General features: G+C 45.3%; 1 protein-coding gene across 1 annotated transcript in view; it reads left to right on the top strand.

Moving 5' to 3' along the window:
* Positions 1-302: 302 nt before the first annotated feature.
* The window catches only part of SLC6A11 (solute carrier family 6 member 11), a 184,958-nt gene continuing 160,666 nt past the window's right edge, over positions 303-24,594 (top strand). Inside the window, exons 1-5 of the mRNA XM_005279910.5 lie at positions 303-822; positions 1,271-1,503; positions 5,858-5,992; positions 6,144-6,284; positions 7,872-7,962. Coding sequence (XP_005279967.1) covers positions 1,284-1,503; positions 5,858-5,992; positions 6,144-6,284; positions 7,872-7,962 — 587 coding nt within the window. The 5' untranslated portion in view covers positions 303-822; positions 1,271-1,283. The remainder of the gene's footprint in view (positions 823-1,270; positions 1,504-5,857; positions 5,993-6,143; positions 6,285-7,871; positions 7,963-24,594) is intronic.

Raw genomic sequence — 24,594 nt, 5'->3', positions numbered from 1 at the left:
AGCACTGGCTACCAACTGCCCAGGGACAGTAAGACTCTAAAGAGCAGAGGATGCCTGCTAACTGTGGGGGACCTCACTGGGCAGGATGGGGGCCTAACTAGCCCTGGTGCTCCCTTCACCCAAGTAGTAATTGATTAACAATAAACAGCAGCTGCTGCAAGGGTTGGGGTTCTGATCCCTTCCAGAACTGGGTTTGGCTGGGAGCTCCAGCTCTTCCCACTGCTGTCAGCAACACCCCGGTTCTCTCCTGGCAAGCACAGCTGGAAGCTGGTGCAGTGAGCCCCCCTTCCCCTTCTCCCCTTTCCCGGGCTGTTCCTTGGGGCTGGGTGCAGGCTGCCTGCCTTGTCTGGAGAGCTCGCCCCCCCCCCCCCTTCCCGACACACACAGCTGGAAAGGGGAGGGGGCCTGATGGTCAGTGGCAGGGGGCGGGGTAGCGAGCGGGCTGGAGATGCTCCAGATGCGATGCAGGGCGGAGGAGGCGGTGGGCAGACGGCGCTAGGTGGAGGGGGGAGGCGGGTGTTATACCATCGCTCCGGGAAAGGCTGAGCAGTTGCAAATTCTCCTCCGCCGCGTGGGTAGCAGGGAGCGTCCCATCCCCTGCAGCCGGGGAGCCGGGCAGCAGCTGACAGAGAGAGGATAAGGCGCCCCTGTCTGTCCTCCTCCTTGCACCCTCCGTCCCCTGCCTGCGCCGCCGCCGGGCGCCTGCGGCTTCTCGGCTCTAGTGCAACAGGGCGGACAGTGGCAGCCCACGGGGATCCGCTCAGAGCCCAGCCGAGATCCAGCGACCCTGCCACTCTCTCATCAGCACAGGCAGAGCCCTGGGTGAGTAGTGGGGGCGCCTGCTCTTCCGGGGAGCCCAGGAGCCTTTCATCCCCTTCCCCCTTGTATCTGTGTTGAACTGGAAGGTGTATGAGGCTGCAGGTCAGATGTGCTTGGGCTGATCTCTGTGATGGCTGAGAGGTTTGCAGAGCTGGAATCGCAGCAAAGGAAGGGATTTCTGAAAAGTGGCCGTTTGGGAGTCTTTAATTCTCCTTACTGCACCTAAATGATCCCACACCACCTACCTTTTTTGGGGTGGGGTTAACTTGTCTGATCTAGCAAAGTTGGCATCTCCTTCACTTTTAGCACCTTCTAGCAAATCCCTGTATGTCATAGGACATGTAAAGACAAAGATCAGATGAGGGATTTGTGAGTGGTCGTTTGTTGTTGTGTGAAAGTGATTTAAAAATCCATACTTCTTTCTTATCCTTTCCCCCCCCCCCCCCCCCAGGCTGGACAGAGTCATGACCGCTGAAAAGACTATTCCCATAATTAATGGCAAGCCAGAAGATGCTTTGGACCCTGAAGCCTCAAGTACCAACCTGGTCCACAGCAACGATAAGAAAGTGCATGAAAGAGGCCACTGGAACAATAAGGTTGAATTTGTGCTTTCTGTGGCAGGGGAGATTATTGGGTTGGGCAATGTGTGGAGATTCCCATATCTTTGCTACAAGAATGGAGGAGGTAAGATGGCATCACATATAGATTCACAGCTCACATAAACACATGGTAAATAAACAGTAAACAAATGCTTTGCGGTGACTTCTTGCATTGGTTGTAAAAAATGGGTGTTTGTAAGAGGACTTCAGGGCTCACGCTGCTATGGCAGCATTAAGCATTGTGTGGCTGTGTACAATTATGGAACATTTTACTTATTTTTTTGCAAAATGTTTTGCATTTTCCTTTTGCAAGTTTTTTGCATCTGAGAAATGTCATGTTTTTGTGAAGACAGTAATGCACTTACAAAATCTTGTGGAATTAAGTGGAAACCACATTGTACAAAAATGGCCTATGTGACTCAAAACTATTTTCACCCATATGGTCCCATTTTAGTACAAACATCTCATGAAAAAGAGACTAGTACACTATTAAAATGGGACTATATACTGTATGTTTTTGTGCATGTAAACATATACACATGCTGATGCTCTCAAAAACAAAACTAAATGAGAACAAAAAAAACCAATCCTATTAGGAACAGCTACAATATAAAGTAATTGTGCATTTTCCAAAACAAGGTACTTTGCAAAGTCAAATGTATTTTTTTATAATGGTTTAATGGCTACATGGCAATCAAGGACTAAACTTTTAGGAGGATTGTTTTCTTACCATACTTGCATCATTGGTTTGTTCTCTGTTAAATCAGAGTCCCTTTAAATCAATTGCACCCAACTTTGTTTGCTTATTTTCTCCCCAGATAGGGTAGAAAAGGAGGTTGGATTTGTTAGCTGCAGAAAGGATACTAGTCACTTTATTAAATATTAGAAATAACATTAGATACATGAAGTTGTGGAACACAGTAAAAGAATGTTACTTAAGGGAGAAAAGCACAAGTTCAGGTTATGCAACAACATCACATATTTTCGGTATTATTTATAGCTTGTATGAAACACATAGGATATAATATAGTTATGAATAAATACTACCAGTGGAAAAATGATTAATTAAAGTAAAAAGCAGTTTAGGAATATGGTCAGCTGGATACAGACACTCTTCCAATTCAGGCCTAAAACAGTAGTAAAAGCAGATAGCTTAGGAAGAAAGCAATGTGCTTGGTAGCTGAGATGTACACATGCATAAAAAGACCTATTCATCAGTAAGTTTTCTCTGCCAACAATGCCAAATTTATCTCCATTGTCACTCCACTGAGTAACACTAGGGATAATCCTGACCCATTTTTGTTTGGTACATTTCTAAAAACTACTGTGCAGTTGTAGGTGTGTTTGCTTTGTAATTTGGCTTTAGTTCCTTTTATTCCTGCACTTTGGCAAAAACGAGATAAAAAAGAACTCTGCTATTCTTAAGATGGTGCATGTTGATTTCTAGTAGTGCTTTTATTATATAAAGATAACAATCTGGAAATGCAGAACATATTTGATGCTAACTTGTAAGAATTGTCCCAAGGGTTTTTCTGAGAAGGTAGAAGAAAACTTTGAGAAATAACATTGTGAACACACCCTTATCCCTTTGGTACCCTTTATATGCTTGTTAGTTACACGTGTAGTATATCTACATATTCTAGCTAGTCAAAATGTGAAATTGCCATTTTCACCAATGTTAGCTTCACATTGAAAATATTTCAGTCATGTTTGCTGTGTAATTAGATGGAAACACATTTCAAATAAATAACAAACTCCAGCATCCTAAAGACAGAATATAATGAAAAAAAAATTGACAAAATCCTGGCACCATTGATGCCAATGGCAATATTTTGTTACCTTCAGTGGGGCCAGGATTTCACCCAATCTGCTCTCAGCTCTTTGTGAGCATAGGTGCGATGCTGGAACGGAGATCAAAATTTGGCTTGTTTTATACATAGAGTTCCTGCATGTATGTGTAAAATGCAGATCAGGATTTGTGAAAGAGCAGTTTTAATTATCTCAGTTTGTTTATGAGCATGGGAATGTGGTGATAATTGATTGTCCAGTAAGATAAATTGCTTTTTATAATTTTAGATCAGTTATTGTTTAGTTGGCTGACTGATTGTTTATGTGGAGAGTAGAAAGCGTGGTTCTCCTCTCAGTTACACTGGTGTAAATCTGTTGAAGTCAGTGGAGTCAGATCAGCATAAAACTGGTGTAAGTGAGAGGAGAATCAGTCCCAGAGAGTCAGATCTCACACTCCTGACTTAAACAGGTACTTACGCTAAAGTCATCAGGACTATGCATTTGAGTACACCAAGCAGGATTTGACCTAGACCAGCAATTCTCAAACTGTGGAGGTTTCACTGGAGGGATCTGCAGAATTAAGTATTTGAAGAAACCATGCATTAGAGAGGTTGGGAGAGGAAGTGGTCCCTGAAGAGAACTTTCTTTAGTTATGAGTCTGCAGACTGAAGTTGCAGGTCCACATGATGCCATGCTATACTTCTGAAAAGCGGGCATACTTTGTTTTATCTCCTGTTCTAGATCCAAGTGAGCGAAACATAATTCAACATTGCAATTTCCTCTGCTTTCTTTTTATGATTAAAACACAGAATCACTGGTTATTTATTCTTGCATCTGAAGAAGTGAGGTTTTTACCCATGAAAGCTTATGCCCAAATAAATCTGTTAGTCTTTAAGGTGCCACCAGACTCCTTGTTGTTTTGGTTATTTATACAACTAAAAAGTTGTCCTGAAACAAAGTTCAGAAACATTTGGTTGGCTGTGAAGATTCAGAAAGTAAATGCATATTATTGGAGATACAGTCTAAAAAAGGCCAGTCAGTAAAGATACTTGCATTTTCAGAGAGCTGAAATTGTCCCAAGGGTTTTTCTGAGAAGGTAGAAGAAAACTTTGAGAAATAACATTGTATTTTCAGAGAGCTGGAGAGGGAGATGCCATTGCCACTAAAGCTCTGCAGTGTGTAGGAGAGGTGGAGTAGTGTGTGCTGTGGGTGGCAATATTTTAAAATACATACTGAAGAGAAAAAGGAAATGCGACTGTGAATTTAACTTTGTCACTTTGAAATGGACTTCATGCCGGTTTAATTATTTCATTTAGTCTTAAATGAAGCTCTAATTAAAGAGCCAGGGTTGTATGTTCAGGAACTGCAGGCAATACGTTGAGACCTGGATTCCGCCATCCTAACTCATGGTGAGTAGTGCCTTATTCTGCCAGTAGCCCTCCAGAAGTCAATGGAACTTTTCACAAGCACTACACCATGTGAGTAAAAGTGGCAGAAAATTAGGTCCTTTATGAGTATTAGTTCACCTGGTTTGAGTATGAATCGTCTGATCCATCACTGCGTTTATTAGCCATCTTTGGTATCCCTTCCTCCTCCAGATGTATTTCCTTCTTCCCTTGCTTGGATCTAAACCTGTAGTCTGTGTGTGCTATATCTCACCTCTGGACTCATTAGCAGAGTAGTGTGCTGGATGGAGCTCTTTTTCTGTCTTCTCTTCTCTTCTCTTCTCACTTGTTCTCTTTGCAGTGAAAAGGCTTCATCTTGTTTTTCTCAATAAAATCCATGGGGATTGGACCAAATGCAATCGAGATGAGAATTTGATCTAACACAGTTATCCTTTCTCACCTCTGTTAATGTATAACCCATTCTGATAATATTTATCCCTCCATGTTTGCAGGTGTTGAATGTAAATATTTTACAATCTGATTAAAGGAGTGTTTGTTTCCAAAGTTTAAATTACAGTAATGTACTATTTCTGCTATACCTTAGTCAATAAAGGAAAGAATGGCATTTGCTACTGTGCAACTCTTTGGCACTGGACTGCACTTATATACTACATAATTTGTATTTAATCTTTCCTGTGGGAAGCTCAGAAAGAGCATGGATGCTTTGTTATTTTCCTAGTGTGTGAAGTTAAAATTTTTAATTTCTGGTGTATATCTTCTTCTGATCAAAGGCTAAATCCTGTAAATAGTTCCATTGGTTCTCTGTCTATCTATATGATCCTCACCATCATAGTACCCAGTGCCTCACAATTCTTAATGGATTTTATCTTCACAATACCCCTGTGAGGTAGGGAAGTATTATTCCCATTTTACAGATGGAGAACTGAGGCACAAGGTGGATAAGTGACTTGCCCATGATCATACAAGAAGTGTGAAGTTAAGCTGGAAATTGGATGCAGGTGTCTTGTCCTCTAGACAATACTGTAGAAGTAGAGTGAATAGACCGACCCATAGAAATTAATTTTCAGAATTTAGGACCTGACCCTTTCTCCCATGAGTTGTGCTTCCTCCATTGGCTTCAGTGGTACTACTCAAAGGAGTAAGAGTTTGTAGGATCCTTCCTTTGTTAAGAAAAGCACATTTTTCACTTTTCTTTAAAGGATCCTTGTTTTTTCTAACCAGCTCCCCATTGATGTTTGCTTGTAGGTGCTTTCCTCATTCCATATGTGATTTTCTTTATTTGCTGTGGAATACCAGTATTTTTCCTGGAGACCGCCCTGGGACAGTTTACTAGTGAAGGAGGTATTACATGTTGGAGAAAAGTTTGCCCGCTGTTTGAAGGTAACAACCAGTTCTTTGTTCTATTTTTTTTTAATGCATTATATGTTTCAGCAAAAATAATGTTAAGCAAAATGCAGAAAAAAATATGGTCTTGGTTTGAAAAGCAAACGGTTTCTGTAATTAGTTTCTTTTCTGTATTTTTTCTCTCCAGGTATTGGATATGCTACCCAAGTTATTGAAGCACATTTAAATATTTATTACATCATCATTTTAGCATGGGCTATCTTCTATCTATTTAACTGCTTTACCACAGAGCTCCCTTGGGCCACTTGTGGCCATGAATGGAATACAGGTATGTCCCCAACAAACTTAATAACTATAGAAATACTTAAAAGTAATTGATTGGTAAATTAAACTGTAGGGGCCAAATTTTTTGCTGGTAGAAATTGGCTTAGTTCCATTGAAATCAATGGAAATGTGAAAATCACATCAGCAGAGAATTTGGCCCACAATATTTACCAGCGTTTACTGAAGAGTCCTGGTGTAGAATCTTGCTCATGCTTTTGTGGTGTGTTGTTTTTTTCTTGGCATTGTATAGACATTTGTTCTTGTCAAATGTAATGATACTGTACAGGATCAGAAGCTAGGCTTTTCTTAATTCTGAAAGATGCTATGGGCTAAATCCTGGGATCGCCACTCAGGACCGTATCGTACTTTCACTTTTTTACACTCAGGGAGTTCAGCTTAAAAACTGATGGCACAATATGGCGCTCAGTTTTTCATCAATCCTTCTTCAGACAAACTCCCTGTGAAACCAATGTGTGTCTTGCCTGCTTAAATGCTAAGGGAAAAATTGAGTAAGGATCTTTGTATCTGAACTTTTTATTCCGAGATCTATAACTTTGTTGTATTGTATTTTTCTGACTGTACCTGGGCCCACTCCTGCAAACCCTTAACTGCACAAATAAGACTGTTTGTTTGATTGTGTTGTGTGAGTGAGGGTTTGCAGGATAGGGCCCTGTATTTGGAAGGTTTGTCCTAACATGGTTATTCCTTTATCAATCTGAATGTTTAAGTACTGTATTTCACTTGAAAGGAAGATCATAATGGTTTGTGGAACTGAATGCCCACTAATACTTTCATTCTCTAGTACTGTGTATTGGTTGTAGTTTTCATGCCATTGATTTTTTTCCCTCTTCCACTCCTTATTTTACTGTTTGCCCTCACCCCTACTGTGGCTTTATGGCTTTGCCTCACTCCCATTGGGCCCAATCCTGCATTCCATGCACAGCTAAAACACTCTCAGAAGTCCATTTGAATGTGTTAAGAATCCAGGATCAGGCCTGGTGGTGGTGGTAGGCTTCAGTGTCCTTTTTCACCTCCATGCAGTGACACCTAGCCAGTACTGATCAGTGTTCAAATAGTATGTCAGCTCAATAATGCTGAGCTGCTTTGATCTTGTCATCTTTTTTCCCCCTCAGAGCACACCAGAGAGTAACTTTCTCACTTGCCATATTATGGCCAGTGGATACATTGCTGGCAGAAAGTGATTCCTGAGCCAACTGTTGGCATTGGGAATTGTACCTTAGTTAGCCAGTTGGCACGGGCTGTATGTTTTAACTCTCTAGCAATCACACCAGTTCAAAGCTTCTTTCTTCTGCCTCCCAACACTGCATTGGCTCTTGCAATTGTAGCTTCTCATTCAAAAAGTACTGTAGGTGAATGTAACATGCTGTGCAGGAATAGCTTCCTGGGATGAGTCTGTGTGACTCGATGATCAAAGTACACTGTAACAGAACTGACAATTCCATACTATTTTCAAATGCGTGGAAAGCCTTTGTCAGTTCAATTAGATTGGTGGCATTACATGATGAACATACTCTAAGCAGACAAGTGTATTGCAGATATCATAGCAAACTTTTTTTTTGTTCTTTTATAGAAAACTGTGTGGAATTTCAGAAACTTAATATGAGCAACTGCAGTCAACTTTCTTTACAAAATGCCACGTCTCCAGTCATGGAATTCTGGGAGTAAGTGTACATAAACTTTCCTTTCAATTCAAGTATGATTAGCTTCCAGTATTTTTGACCATGCACAGCTAAGTCTGACTCCTGCAGCCATAGGTGCTGGTGCTGGGGGTGTGGCAGTATCACTTGGTTTGAAGTGGTTGCCATTATATACAGGGTTTACAGTTTGATTCAATGTCTCTCAGCACCCCACAATACAAATTGTTCCAGCACGCCTGCCTGCAGCCCTTAGCAATGTGAAAAGCTCAACTGGAAACTGTTCTCACGTATAGCAAGAAAGTCAGAGTAAGAGTTTAACCTGTTATAGGATAATGGAAAGGAGACTTTCTATTCTGTGAATAACATTTTCTGTTTCCTGTGGAGACATTCTTTTCGCATAGAGCTCAATCCTGTGCCTCTATGGTGCATGGAAGTTTTGCCACTGACTTTAGAGAGAGTAGTATCAAATCCATATTTGCTAGAAGATGGTGGAGAGAGCGGGTGATTTAAAATATTTGTTATCTAGTTCTTCAGTGCATCTTTTTCTTATGAGAGATGCATAGTTTACATTATTTGAGATAACTGCAACACGCTTTTCATAAAGGCAAAGTTGCAATAATCTATTAACATACTACATTATACATTACTTGTTCAGGATCTGGTTAACATTCTAAGAACCTGGCTAGAGATTCTGTCTTGCCAGCTAGGGAGCCTTCCTCCTCTGAGTATGCTAGGGAGGATGTTTGAATTTCTAAATATCTATCCTCTTTTTGGTGCTTCTCTTATGTAGGTATTTGGTGTAAAAGCTTTCCCATTACCAGGGCACTCCCTGTTTTACTATATCACAATTTCGTGGGATGAATCCTCACATTTTTCCAGTAATGTGCAATACAGAATCTAGCTGATAACTATAAAAAATAAATTAATGTGTGGCTCTATTTAAAATGCAGATACTTTACTGGAGCATTAAGTAAGCAGGTCAGGGGATCTTTAGGAAGCTGGCATGACAATTGGTATTTTAAGCTATTGTCTTTCATTATTTTACAATGAAGAGTCTTATGATTATTTACTCATCCCTAATAATAATAGGAGTGGTTTGACTGTCTTATATCTCCATGATTTTGATTTACTAGTTAACATAGTGATAGTTAATATCTATTGACAAACTGAAGGCTTTTTTAGTGATTTTTTTACTTTGAATTGTATTAAATTGATTATTTTTCAGTAATGATTAATTTAACAAAGTGTATATATAACTGTACATTTGTTCTGTGGAAGATACAGTGTACATTAGGACTTGCAAAGATTGAGAGCATTGTGTTTAAAACAATGTCACTATTTAACATTACCAAGTATTTTAATGGCATATTCTAATCACAGTAATCTGCAGACAGAACCTTATTCTGAAGCTGTTCAATGTATGGAGTCTTAATAACAGCACTTAGACATGGGAAATATCAGTTAGGCCATGTATTTGGACCAGCTCCCAAGGGAGAGTGTAGAGCGGTTCGGCCGGGCTCGTCCCCCTCTGGGGCAGCGGGAAGCCAGACCGTCTTGCTACATTAGTCAGGTGTGTCGGGGAATTAGCTTGGCTGTGAGGGAAACAGTCCGCAGCTCCGGCCCTTTGGCCAGGGCTGAGCAAACAGTTCAATAGTAGCAAGCCCAGGCCTTGGGTCAGGGCGGGCAACAAACAGTCAGTAGCTCAGGCCCTCAGGCAAGGGCTGAGCAAACAGGTTCAATAGCAAATCTCCTGGCTCTGAATAGCTGGGGAGAGGGGGAGACTGCCACCCATGAGGTGGGTGGCAGGGGGGATGCAGGCCCACCCACTCCACTGCGTCCCAGCCCGGAGCCCTAGCAGCAGCAGAAGACCCACTGCTGTGTCAGTGGGGATCCTGACTGCAACACACTGACATTGGCTTTGGCAGTGTTGCAGCCAGACAGGTCGGCTGTCCCCAGGCTACTTCCTTCCTCCACCTCTAGAGGTACCTGGGTCCGGACGGCGTCCTCCATGGGGTCACACACCATGGGCTCCTCGGGGTAACTGGCGAATGGTAGGCCTGGCAGTTACTCAGGGTAATGGGTTAGCGGAAGGCTTGGTAGCGTCTCTGGGTTTGGGCTAGCATCTCTGGGCATTGGCTAGTTGGGCCAGTCCTCAGTTCGGCCACTGATCGCCATGGTCTCCCCACTGGGAGCTACACCACAGGCGTCTGGTCTCTCTGGTGGCCAAGCTTCAAGAGAGCTCTGGGCTTTTATACTTCCTGTCCTGCGCCTTGACCTCTGAGGGGCGGGCGCACGGTTTGCTGGCTCCGCCCACTTTGGTATCTAGGGATGCTCGTCCCCCTTGGGGGCGGCAGGGAGCCAGACTCTTGCATACCTCCCAGGCGGGACAGGAAGTCAGCATTAGCGTGGTCCTTGCCTGCCCTATGGCAAACCGTAAAGGCATAGGTCTGGAGCGCCAGGTACCACCGCTGTATTCTCATATTATTGTCTTTCATTTTATTCATCCACTGAACTGGGGCGTGGTCGGTGACTAAGGTGAACGGGGCTCCAAGAAGGTAGTAACGTAGGGCATCACAAGCCTATTTCACTGCCAAGGCCTCTTTCTCCATGACAGCATAGTTCTTCTCCCACGGAAACAATTTCCATCTGATATATAAGACCGGATGGTCTTCCCCATCTATCTCTTGGGACAGGACGGCACCCAGTCCTACCTCCGAGGCATCCATTTGGAGGATGACGTCTCGGTTGAAATTTGGTCTGTAGAGGACCGGTTCACAGCAGAGAGTCTTTTTGAGTTCCTGAAAGGTGTCTTCGCATTACGGGGTCCAAACCACATGTCAAGGGCTGTCCTTGGTTAAAAGGCCGGTCAAAGGACCAACGATCAACGCAAAATGGAGAATGAAACACTGATAATAACCGGTGAGGCCCAAGAACTGTCGCATCTGACGCTTTGTGGTGGGAAGCGGGCAGGCCACCAGGGCCTGGACTTTTCCCACGAGAGGCTTCACTTGTCCGTTCCTTATGGTGTAGCCCAGATAAGTAGTCTCTTGCCATCCAATGCAGCATTTTTTTGGGTGGTCTGTCAACCCAGCGGTCCACAGGGATCTCAGGACTGCCGCTACCCGCACCAAATGATCCTCCCAGTGGCGACTGTAGATGACCACATCGTCCAGGTAGGCAGCTGCATAGTCTCAATGGGGTTGGAGGACACGGTCCATCAGCCACTGAAACATGGCTGGGGCCCCATGGAGGCCAAAGGGCATCCAGATGAATTGGTACAGACCTGTTGGGGTGGCAAACGCGGTCTTCTCCCTTGAAGCGGGGTCCAGGGGGATCTGCCAGTAGCCCTTGCTGAGGTCAAGTGTGGTGAGGAAACGAGCCTCCCCTAACCGGCCAAGCAGCTCATCTACACGTGGCATAGGATATGCGTCAAAGTTGGAAATGGCATTGACGCGTCGGAAGTCGATGCAGAAGCGCCGCGTCCCATCGGGTTGGGTACTAGCACTATCAGACTACGCCATTCGGTCTGTGAGGGTTCAATTACACCTAGCTCTAGCATGGCTTGTACCTCTTCCTTGACGATCTGCCGCATGCGGTGCGGCAAGGGCCTGGTAATTTCTTGGATCACTACCCCAGGTTCTGTCTGAATGGTATGATAAACCAGGGTTCTGTAACCCGGCTGGCTGGTGAAGGTTCACAGGAAGGCTTGCAGGAGGCACCGGGCTTGCTTGTGTTGTTCGTCCGTGAGGGTCTCCGCGAGCTGGGGCCCCTGGTGTCTTGGGTTAGGATGGCATGGGGGCCCAGTTCTGGCTCCGGTGGGTAAGGATTAATTAATAAGCCCTCGCGCTCCTACCAGGGCTTCAGGAGGTTGACATGGTACCGCTGGGTTTTCTTACGTCGGTCTGGTTGGTTGACCTCATAGGTGACGGGCCCCACCTTCCGGACCACCTTGTAGGGACACTGCCAGCAGGCCAGTAGCTTGGACTCACTCAAGGGCAGGAGAAGCAGGACCCAGTCCCCAGGTTTAAAGTCGCGGCTCTGCATATCTTGGTTATAGGTTCGTGCTTGGGCCTTTAAGTTTTCCCGGGCAAGCACCCCGGCCTGAGTGAGGCGTTCTTGGAGCTGGAGGACATACTTCAAAAGGCCCCGGGTTGGTGATGGAGCTTGTTCCCAGTTTTTACGCATCAGGTCAAGCAACCCCCGTGGGCAGCGGCTATACAACAACTTAAAAGGGGAAAACTTCGTAGAGGCCTGGGGCACCTCCCAGATCGCCAGAAGCAAAGGTGAGAGTAGCTGGTCCCATTGGCGTAGTTCTTCTGGGGGGAATTTGCACAACATGTCTTTTAGAGTACGGTTAAACCGTTCAGCCAAACCGTCGGTTTGTGGATGGTAGATAGAGGTGCGCAACTGCTTGATCCCCAGGAGCCTACACACCTGCTGCAGCAGTTGGGAGGTAAAGTTGGTGCCCTGGTCCATGAGAATCTCCTGGGGCAGGCCTACACGAGCAAAGACTTCATGAGCTCGCCCGCGATGGTTCAGGCGGTGATACTCCGCAGCGGCACTGCCTCTGGGAAACGGGTAGCATAATCTACTAGGACCAACACATACTGAAATTCCGTGGTGCTTTTCGGGACGGGCCCCACCAGATCCATGGCCACATGTTCAACGGGTGTTTCGACTATGGGCATGGGGACCAGCGGGGCCTTGGGTGTCCGTGAGGGTGTCTAGCTGACACTCTGGGCAGGAGTTACAATAGTTAGTTACTTCCTGATGCACACCGGGCCAGAAGAAGCGTGTCAGTATCCGGGCTAGAGTCTTCTCATGGCCCAAGTGCCTGGCAGCAGGGATGTCATGGGCGAGTTTCATTACTGCCCACCAGTGACATCGAGGCACGAGTAGTTGGCTCTGGGGTTCTCCAGTGCATGGGTCCCATTCGACCCGATAGAGCCGATCCTGTTGCAGTTGGAAGTGTGGCCACTGCTTCGCCCGGTGTGGGTCAATTACGGCCCCATCGACTGTGGCTAGGTGCTCGTAAGCGTGACTGAGGGTGGGATCTGCCCTTTGGTCACGACAAAAGTCAGAGTGAAGCAGGGGTTCAGCAGCAGCTTCTGGAGGGGAGTCCTCGGGCTCTTCTTCCAGTCCACTGGGGTCTGGCGCCTCCTCCCCCCCCCCCCCCGACTGGGTCTCAGGGAGGCTCCCTTCCAGTACTGGGGTAGTTGTGGGCCTCTCGTTGGCATTGGAGCGGAGGACTTCCGGGAAGTCTGGCCAGTCCCTCCCCAGGATCACCGGGTAGGCGAGCCGAGGAGTCAGGCCGACCATCGATCGCGTGACGCCATCCACGGTCAGTCAGACTTGGGCACTGGGTTAGGGTCATACGTCGCCGTAGATGCATTGTAGATGGATCATCCCCAGGCGTGGGTCAGCCTGGAGGCCTAGGCTTTGGCGAACCAGCGTCTGGCCGCAGCCTGAGTCAATTAGGGCCAAGGTTGGGCAATCCCCGACAACCACTAGCACCGTAATCTTAGCGGCTTTTGAGCGTCGGGCACAGGCTTCTCCCGAGCAGACCTGGCTGAAACTGCAATCCATCTTGGTGCAGTCTCGCTGTAAATGGCCATATTTCCCACAGGAAAAACAGGGTCCGATATCCGAGCGCCCAGGCCGGGAGAGTGTTCTTGCCTGGCCTCTGGGAGGGCTTCGGTTGGTCCCTGGGGCATATGGTTGAGGTGCCTGGGCTTGTCGAATCGGGACCTCGGCAGGTTGGGGTCGGGGCTCCGGACCCCGTGACGGATTTCGAGGTTCGCTCCAGGTGGCCTCCCTTTTCTCTGGGTTAGGGCGCTCCGGTCCCACTGGTGCTTCGGCAGCGAGGAAATCCTCCATCAGGATGATGGCAGCAGTTAAGGTCGTAGGCCGATGGCGGAGGACCCAGGCCCTCCCTCGCGATGGGAGTATATGGACAAATTTCTCCAGAATAATTTGTTCAACGAGCTCATCTGTGGTTCGCCTTTCAGGTTGTAGCCACCGCTTGCAGGCTTCCCTCAACTCTTGGGCTACCATCCAAGGCCCCCATAGGGTAGACCAAGCTCCGGAACCGCTGTCGGAAGGCCTCCGGGTTAACGTCCAAGACATCTAAGTTTGCCGTCTTTACCTGGGTGTAGTCCCAAGCTGTGTCTGTGGACAGACCCTGATATACAGTTTGGGTGGTCCCGGTCAGATATGGGGCCAAAATAGTAGCCCATTGGTCTTGGGCCCAGCCTGCGACTAATGCTACCCTTTCAAAAGTTACCAGAAAAGCTTCTGGGTTGTCATTGGGGCCCATCTTTGTCAACCGGATGGGAGGGGCTAGGCTGGGGGGCTCTGCAGGACGGGGCAGCAAGGTTGCCAACTGCTGCAGGCATTGCTGCTGGTGGTCCTGGTTCTGGCGTCCCAGCTCCAAAATCAGCTGTTGCTGTTGGGTCCCGAGTTGCTGGACCAGCTGCTGCTGCTGCTGGAGCTGGGCGGCCTGCTGCTGCTGTTGTTGGCTTTCGGCTAAGAACTTAATAAGCTTGTCCATATCCATGGTTGCTCGGGCACGCTCCACCGCAGATTCCTTCTCACAAGGATCGGGGATCAGTGCCTGCATTCTCTACCGCGTGTAGAGCAGTTCGGCCGGGCTCGTCCCCCTCCGGAGCGGTGGGGAGCCAGATCGCCTTGCTACTTTAGTCAGGTGTGTCGGGGAATTAGTTTGGCTGTGCGGGAAACAGTCCGCAGCTCCGGCCCTCTGGCCAGGGCTGAGCAAACAGTTCAATAGTAGCAAGCCCAGGCCCTGGGTCAGGGCAGGGCAACAGTCAGTAGCTTAGGGCCTCAGGCAGGGGCTGAGCAAACAGGTTCAATAGCAAGCCCAGGCCTTGGGTCAGGCAGGGCAACAGTCAGTAGCTTAGGGCCTCAGGCAGGGGCTGAGCAAACAGGTTCAATAGCAAATCCCCTTGATCCTGGCTCTGAATAGCTGGGGAGAGGGGGAGACTGCCACCTGCGAGGTGGGTGGCAGGGGGGGACGCAGGCCCACCCACTCCACTGCGTCCCAGCCCGGAGCCCTAGCAGCAGCAGAAGACCCGCTGCTGTGTCAGTGGGGATCCTGACTGCAACACACTGACATTGGCTTTGGCAGTGTTGCAGCCAGACTTGGGTCGGCTGTCCCCAGGCTACTTCCTTCCTCCCCCTCTAGAGGTACCTGGGTCCGGACGGTGTCCTCCACGGGGTCACACACCATGGCCTCCTTGGGGTAGCTGGCGAGCGGTTGGTTTGGCAGTTCCTCAGGGTAATGGGCGAGCGGTAGGCTTGGTAGTGTCTCTGGGCTCGGGCTAGCATCAGGCATTGGCTGGTTGGGCCAGTCCTCGGTTCGGCCACTGATCGCCGTGAGCTACACCACAGGCGTCTGGTCTCTCTGGTAGCCGAGCTTCAAGAGAGCTCTGGGCTTTTATACTTGCTGTCCCGTGCCTTGACCTCTGAGGGGCAGACGCAGGGTTTGCTGGCTCCGCCCACTTTGGTGTCCAGGAATGCTTGTCCCCCTCCGGGGCGGTGGGGAGCCAAACCGCCTCGCTACAGAGAGCTCTGCATTGACATAATTTACTTGCATGTCAGCATGTGCCATTGTCTTTAGCTTGGGCTCAATTAGCCACACCTTGGTCTGAGCTTTCCATGGCAGGGGCTATTGTCTAAGTATGTGGTATTTGTTGTAGAGGTTCATTTCAATTGCTGTATATGACTACTGCACTTGAAGTACCACATTCACATCAGTACAGATACACCTGCCCCCTACTTATTGTCAAGGCAGGTGGAATGTGAAAATGAGAAGTGTTGCAGGCTGAGAGAGGAGGCTTGGAGCATACATACAGGAGGATGGTACATACAGGAGGCTAGTCAGTGGTTGGTTAGGGGAAATAATACCAGCCAGATGTGAAAGGACGGTTCATCTGATGGACACCCTGACCAGGGATACAGTGACCATCCTTCAAAACTATCCTTTGATCATTAGATCTCCTTGCCACAGTTCTTGAGTAATTCTCCATGCTTACAAGAGTTTATTTAAGAAAAGATGAGTAGTCTTTTCTACTAGAATCTCACTAATCCATCTATTTTATACCTTATGTCAAAAAACAACCGCCTCCCCACTTCTCAGGAAAGATTTCATAGTAGAGTAGTGGGGAGAAGTCTTGACTTCATTATTTTTACAAACAGCATTATGGTACATTTACTAGTAGTGTAGGATAATTAAAAGTAAACTGTTGAACAGTTATCATAGTAAATGAATAAAGTATGATTTGTGATGCATTAGCCTTGTTTTTCCATTGTGCTTATTTGCTTGCTCATTAATTTCAAAGTTCAGCAATGCACAATGGGTCACTCAATTATCAATGCAAATTGGCAAGTTTAGTTATATCAGTATAAAAGGCCTTAAAACAGATTTGTGGCTTATATCCTTGCGGTTACATTTTGTTATGAAATGCCGTGCTTTGGACTGCCTTAAAACAGTGCTCCCTTGCTAATAGGACAGAAATGCAGACACTGTTATTCTGTTCTTTGCCTCCTAAACATGAAGACAAATATGATAATACATCTTAACGTGGACCTGAGTCACAATGGATTTTGAATATTCTGAAGTTTGGAGAGATTTGGGTCTGTGGCTTTAGGTGAGAGTTAGAGGCCAATTATGAAATTGGAAGGGGTGCACATAAGTTTAACAGTATGCTCAAAAGTTTTTAAAGCCAAAATATATGAGAGCATAATTAAAATATTATTTTAGAAGAAGGTTCCTAATGACCTAGTCTCCCTAAGGTAGTAAATACATACTTGATTTGTGACATCAGATAAACAGTTCCAAATTAACATCCATGCTTTCTGTGAGCATACCACATCTGTTAAGAATCTACAATGCAGATACATTTTGTTACTTCTCTAGAGCTGCATTTCCTCTATTGTGGTGTGTAGACAAGCTGCTGATAATGCTAACAGTTTACTAGCCAAAAGAGCTTAATAAAATCAAACTGTTACATGTTTTCCCTGGCCAAGTAAAACTGATGTGGCGTAGCTTTCTCCGTTGGAGTCTGAATAGGTTATAATCCTGCTGAGGAAGACGTTTGTCTAGTTAAAATTTAAGTAGGTTAAGCATTGCATGGTTTCAGAATTTAGCAGACATGATCAGGAACTGAGTAAAAAATAAACCAACCAACAAATTTAGGAATATATTTTGTTTAAAAAAAAAAATAACCCGAAGAATTGTGGTTATTTTCTAATGGCTGGACTGAGTGATTAGATTTAGAATGGCCAGATGATTACAGTTCCATTATGTGCTTTGTGTCTCAGGCATTTAATTACGTGGCTATAGAATGACCTAGTGATCTATATATACAAAATCACAGTGCAGTTTGCAAAGAGAGTAGTAAATAAGAGGAAAATCCTTTACAAGTCTAGTGAACTTGTACAGGTAGGTGTCTTGTGACTCATACAGAAATGTAATTGAACTTAACCAGAGGTCTTGTTTACACAGTACTGATTTGCTTTTTTAGATTATCTTGTGCTTACGTTGTCTAGATTGCTCAGGGGAGTGTAGTCCTGCTCTGAACAGCTACAGCATGGGTAAATCACTGGCTTTTTGTTCTGTGTTTGTACAACACGTAGCACAGTGATGCCCTGGTCCATGTCAGGAGCTCCTAGTTGCAGTTGCAATACAAATAATAAATATACTTTGGCTCATCCAAATGCTTCATTGTGCTCTGGAGAAGCCACCTCTTGGAATAAGAGTTGTTCAGTCTATAATCATCCAGTCCTGATATAGACTGTCAACAAGGGTGTCAAATAATGATGCTGCTTTCTTGCCTTGTGCATTTCCAACTCATGTAGAGTAGCTATCAGAAGGGAACTTAGGTCCATACCGACTCAGGCTGGATTCAAAGTGAAACTTTAGAAGATAGAGATTCCTTATCCAGATACTATCTCCTAAACAATCCAATCCTCTCTTTTTTAAATAACTAATAAGATGCAGGACCTTTTTCAATAAGAAGGTTATAAGCAGGTTTTCTGTGTCCCCCCACCACACACACACCCTCCTTTGGAGTTTGATCCTGTGGCCATTCAAGTCAATGGGAAAACTCCCATTAACTTTAATGGTGCCGGATCAAGCTTTATGTCAAGCTGTGTTCAGCACATGTGATTTTCCAAGAGAAGGAATTAGGGTGTTATGTATTCGCTGAACAGCATGCAAGGGGAAGTAGACAAATGTATAGATGTGGGAGAGAAAGAAAACAGAGATTTTCAACTCACAGGCAGATGCTCCAATGGTCATCCTTAAAAAACCTATCCTTTGATAAGTAGATCTCCTTACCACAAAGTTTTTGTTATTCTCTATACTAACAAGAATTTATGTAAGAAAAAAATTATCCAGCTTGAAAAGTTAGGGTTATAGAGATTTATATTTGCATAATGCTGTATATTTCTCAAGTTACTGTTATGGGTCTAAGATACTTAAGCTAAAAAATATTTAAGCTAATACACTTCTACCTCGATATAACGCTGTCCTCGGGAGCCAAAAAATCTTACTGCGTTATAGGTGAAACCGCGTTATATCTAACTTGGTTTGATCCGCCAGAGTGCGCAGCCCCGCCCCCCCCCCCCAGAGCGCTGCTTTACCGCGTTATATCCTAATTTGTGTTATATCAGGTCACGTTATATCGGGGTAGAGGTGTATTTATAAAGGGTACACAAATTGCTATATATTGAAGAGCAGAACATAGCTGCATCAAATATCAGCGGATGTTAGTAACAGGGGCTCAAGTTGGACTTGACTTTGAATAGGTGTAACAAATATACCATGTGTACAAGAATCCTAGAGAGTATTTGTGCTTTAGATCATTGGGAGTGCTCAGGAAGGCTTTGCTTCTGGTTTTGCAAAGAAGACACCCTTAGTTTAAAGTCACTTAAGTTTTTCATGCCATCCATATCAGAAGCCTGGATCTTTGTTAAATAGCATAGGGCTTTGAGGCTGGAAATGGATAGGAATCTTCAGTGGGTTTGAGAATGGCAAATACGGCCTTGGCAATTCCCAGGTCTCCTGCTTCAGAGCCCAGGAGTAACTCCATCTAACCATATTGGTGATAGAGGGAACTACCCTGCAGCAAAATGGGAGGAAACATTCCAGTAGCAGCTCTGACTGACAGAGTACAGACTCTCTACCTCTGATAGTGAAGGTGGTGGCAGTGGTGGTGGAGATCTGTTTTGTGTAACTCAGTATAGCACCCTGTTTCCCTCTGGTGATGGGTGGGACACAGAGAGAGGTTAATGAGCCTGCTGATAGAGCGAGGTCTCTTTGCTCAGGCAGTAGAGGCTTTTGCTTTTAGAACCACAGGTCTCAGGTTCAATCCCTGATGATGATGATCCACGCTGTGATGTGGCATTAGACTTCAAAGGATTGTGCGAGTTTACATCTTGGCTTGTGAGCCAGTAACTGATTGCTGCTTACCTATGCTCACATAGCCAAGAGGGTGTAATCCTGCTGGAGATGTAGCAGGTCAAGCGGTGGAGAAATTATTCTGAATCTGGGAGCTTTGATCTTTTGCCCCTTTTCTGCTAGGCCAAAGGTGACCATCCCTGGTATTGATTTTGAGATTTCACCTGCATTTGTAGCCTTCTCACTGTAACTTTGACCAAGGAGGTCAGAGCTGCAACACTGGGAGAGTTTAGGAGCTTGAGGAGGGGTTTATATTCTCACCATTTTGAACTACCTTGTGAACCATGGCCTTGGTAATGCCGCAATATGTTTTATACATCATCAGAATGGGCATTCTCCAAGCTGGTAGTCAACTCATTCCAAATTCAGGGACCTGATCCCCATTAAACTCCAGCATTGGGCTGTGAAAGATGGCAGGCAGAAGTCTGAAAGCCTAACTCCTTGTTTGGTGTTGGTGGCCAGTGATCAGAGCAAGTTTACTTTGAAGCGTAGGTGTTTCTTTCAAAGTATTAGGTATCCCAGTCAAGGCACTCCAGAGAGAACTTGTTTTCTTACATCTCTGAGGTAGTGACATGTGGTGTTTCTGGCATCCGCTCTTCATCCAGTTGGATGCTTATGCTGGTAAAGGTTCAGCTAGTGATAAAGGTGGGGGTCACCTCAGCCATGTTAGGAAAGGCCCACGGGAGATACTGGATCAGCCTGGGAGGATGGAGCAGGTAAGATTCAGAAACTGAGAGGGGATTCAGTTTGCTTGCTCAATCCCAGCAAGCCAGGAAATCTTCTGGCAAACATATGGGAGAGTCAAGGGAGCCTATGGGTACCATTTCCACTGTTCCTGTCTGTTACCATGGTCTGGAACTAGAGCTTCAAAGGCCCTGGGAAGAGAGCTGTGCTGACAAGTCCCATGGTCCCTGAGGTTGATTCCACCTCAATAGTTTCCTTTTTTGGCTGAGTAACAACCCAGACCTGAGCCAAAGAAGGCCTGGTTGTTAGCCTGTCATTCTCTGGAGGGGGTGGCACATCCTCAGCATTTCCAAGTCAAGCACAGTGAGAAAAAAACTTTTTGTCAAGGGGAAATAAAAGGAGCTACTCTTGGTAAAAGGGAAAAAAAACAAAAAAACTCCTCAACAAAGTCAAAAAAGGCTTTTCTTGTTTCTTTCAGGGTGCAAATAGTGGCGGGAGTTGCATTGTTACTAATCCCCACAATCCTATGAAAAGTCATTAGCAAGTTTGAGCCTGATCCTGAGGTGCTGAGTACCCGTGGGCATTCAGTGCCTCTCAGGACTAGGCCTTTGTGCATGTCTTGGAGGAGAACATTATGCTGTGCCAGACTCACTGGTTTCTCTCCAGTTCACAGGAGGCTGTGTGAAAACGGTCTTTTGTTTTGATTCACATGAGCTCTTCGTCTGGTTTTGCCCTTGAAACCAAAAGCTCGGCCTGGTGTTCGTTTGAGAGCAATAAATAGGGGGGTAGGTTTCCTTAAAAGGTTAAGCCAGCTTCTCAGTGATGGTGGGCTGAGTTTTGAATTGTAATGAGACCTTAAATCAGGCAGGTGAATTTCCCATGGTTTTAGGGTTTAGCTATATTTATTATAACATACAAAAACTACATTAATAGAACATTGTTAAGGTTGTAAAAATCAAGGCACTCAGAAGTTAGGAAATGGCAGAATTAAGGTTGTTCATGCAACCTTAACGGGGGCCCCCTTGTGTGTATGCATTATGATACAGTCTTTAATACCATGATCATATACTATTTTTTCCCGAGCAGCTCTGCCTCATTTATTGCACAGAATGGACAGTGCTCAAATAATGAGCAACTATTCAATATTTTGTTTTATCCTCATAGTTTAATGTGTGGCCCCAACCTTATTTACTACATTCAAACCCTGCATCTGAAGACAGAATTATTATTCTTGTCCTGGGCTTTTCTATAGCACTCATCCCTAATAGTATCTGAGTCCTTTGCAAATACTAATGAATTTAATCTTCCCAACATCCCTGTGAGATGAATGGGTGTTGTTATCCCCATGGCACAAATGGGGAACCAAGGCACCAGGAGATTACGGTCAGAAGTATTTACTGATTTTGGGTGCCCAATTTGAGGTGTCTATGATCTGATTCTTTTGAGTTCTCAGCATTATTTAGCACTTTATGTGTTCAGAGCACAGCTCCCAATCATTACAGGTGCAGCTGTGAGCGCTCAGTACTCCTGCAAAGGAGGCCCCAAGGTTTCAAGTTGGCACCCAGAAAATAAGAAACACACAATTAGTGACCACGTGTGAAAAGCTGGGTTTACGTGACTTGCCTAGCATCACACAGGAACACTCAGGCAGAGGCAGGGGTAGAATTCAGTTTCCCAGGACAGCATTCAATTGTCTTGATCATATGGCCTTCATGTCTTTTGCTGCAATCCCCCTCCTCATTCACTTCACACCTTCCAACTCCTGCCCCAAATGGAGCAGGCAGTCCAACGCTTCCCTTCACTATATAGGCTGTGTTCATTCCCAGAGAAGGACGATCCTGTGCACTGAAAGAGGCAGGGTTCTATGGAAAAATGAGTATAGGGTCATGTAATGTACGACAGTAACATAAAGTATATGCACAAAGGGACTGAATTAAGGTTGCACAGGCAATCTTAATTCTGACATTTCCTAATTTTTGGGTACTTGACTTTGAAACCTTGATGTTCTTTTAATATAGTGTTTTTATATGTAATTTCCTAGGTTTTTAAAAAAGCAAACTGAAAAAGCAGAAATTCCATCATGTGGCATCATGTTAACTCCAACATGGTTCATCAGGAGAGGTGTAACCTTTAGATCCACCACAAGACCTCTGCCCCTTGAGCTAATGAAGTAACTGATGGTGGATTGACTTCTTTATGTGGACCAGCACTAGACGGGGATGGGACACTTTGCCAGTGGGTTTCACAAAGATTTGCTGACAGCAGAGGTGTGGTGAGATTCAGCACTCTTGGCTTCCATTTCAGGCTCTGGTGGGGAGTGTGATGTAGTGGGCACAGAGTCCTCTACCCATTACCCTCAAGCTTAATCCCTTTTGCTCCATCACATCCAACTTGTCCCAGTCCTTTCTCTTACCCATCCCTGGCTCCTCGTGCCAGTCCCATTCTTCTTGCTTACCCAGTTCCAGTCTCTACTCCTCAGGCTTCTCATCCTAGTCTGCTTGCCCAGTTAGTCCTAGTTTCCTTCTCAGGGTTCCCTATCCAAGTTCCAGTCTCTCCCACCACTACTCCCAGTCTCCTTGTCTAGCCAGTCCCAGTGCTTTTCTCTTTGCTCCTCATCTGATCTGTCTCTCCCTTCCTCTCCGGTCTTTCCCTCAGGTCATTCATTCTACCCCCTTCCTCCCCCCCCCACCCCCTCCTTACTGGCTCTATGTCCCAGGCTCCTATTCAATCTAAGTCTTCCTCCTATCCCTGCTCCTGCTCCTTGTCCCAGGATCCCCTTTCCCTGGTTCCTTGTTGCAGTCTCTTTGCCCAACTAATCCCAGTTCTCCCCCCCACCCCACCCCACCCCACCCCCCCACACACCCTGGCTCCTTATCAGATCTCTCTCCTCCTCCTATCCCTGTTTCCTACCCCCACACTGTTTCCTAGTCCCAGTCACTTTGTCTAGCCAGTCCCAGCCTCCTTTTCACTACACCCACCATCTGCCCATCTCCTTGCCCAGCCAGAGTTGCAGTCTCTGCTACCCTGACTCCCAAGCCCCCAACTCACAGTCCCTCTCTCCCTCCCCTCAAGTTCCAGTCTCACCAGGTTTCCTGTCCCAATCCATTTCTTGCCCTCCCTTAGTAACATGTAGGAGCTGTGACAGGATGGAGCATGCTCAGTGAAGATAGAGTTTAACTCCTAAAAATCGCTGAAGATTCTAAGAAGTCTCTATTGAGCATATGTGAACTTCAGTTTTTCAACATCTTATAATTTGCCTAAATTGGAGTGGATTTTCACAAAGATGGCAAAAGGCACATTTCTGACACAAAGGCTCCCCACCTTGGCAAATTTTAACTCCCTGCTCCAAATCATGAAGTCGTCTCAAAAAAAAGTCACCAGATTTTTGTTAACATTGCAAAACAACTGTATTTTCACAGCCTCTCTCTCAGAAATGTCTAAACTGTTTTGACTGAAACATTTCAGAAAATCTTAGCCTGAGTCAGACAGTGAGAACATTCAGTCCAAATGGTTAAGGTCTGGCAAAGGTATAAGCAGCTGAAAACAGGGTCTTATAGTGGGAAGTTATGTGCAACCTAAATAATAGGTGGTGTTACCATACCTGCCTATAATACATAGAAATGCCATTTCCAGGTATTATTAGCATCTTGAACTCTTAGCTAGAGTAGAGCAATCTATTGATAGTTAATAAATCAGCAAATTTAGCTCCTTTTTCTGATTGTGAATGATTCACAGACTTTGAGTGTACTCCTTTCTTATTTATTCAAAACTATGTCGCAAATACTTCATACAATAATAATTCAGTCCAGATGTAGTTCAAAAAATATTCACTTTGACTATTCATTATTTGTAAGGCTAAGATTTTGGCCTGGGTATTTTTCCTAAAAGTCATGGACAGGATGCGGGCAGTAAACAATAAATCACAGAAGCTGGAGCCCCACCACCTGAGACTGAAGTCGTGGAAGTCACGTAAAATCACAGCATCCATGACCGGCTTGTAGCCTTAATTATTTGTAATCTCTGATTGGAATTCACAGTGCCTGGGTGGTTGCCATGGTGAAGTATGGGGAAAGTTGTGCCTTTGATCTTGGAAAAAAAATTTAAGTTTTGGACAAAAACGTTAAAAGTCACATGATGCCATATTTTAATAGAATTGTTTTATTTTCATTTGCAAGCATGGTAAAGTGTTTGTGATCATATAATTACTCAGCAATAATTCAACCACATGTAGAGAGAACAGAACCACAAAATAGTGATAAAACTGAGAATTTTAGAAACAACTGTATTGATAAAGTATGATGGACATACCTAAATTATATGGCTTACCACCTATCTTTCAATAGTATTCTTGAGTGCCAGTTCCTGCTGTGAACTGAAAGTACTAAGACTGTATATATCTCCTGTCTTTTCTAAACAGATCTTTAGACATCCTGACAAAAGGAATTCACTTCAGAAGGCATTTGTGTGCACATAGGAAATTTTAAAGCAATCCT

This window comes from Chrysemys picta, chromosome 7 (assembly GCF_011386835.1).
Source record: "Chrysemys picta bellii isolate R12L10 chromosome 7, ASM1138683v2, whole genome shotgun sequence".
In the NCBI taxonomy this organism is placed as follows: domain Eukaryota; kingdom Metazoa; phylum Chordata; order Testudines; family Emydidae; genus Chrysemys; species Chrysemys picta.
This window is presented reverse-complemented; position numbering and strand designations above follow the sequence as displayed.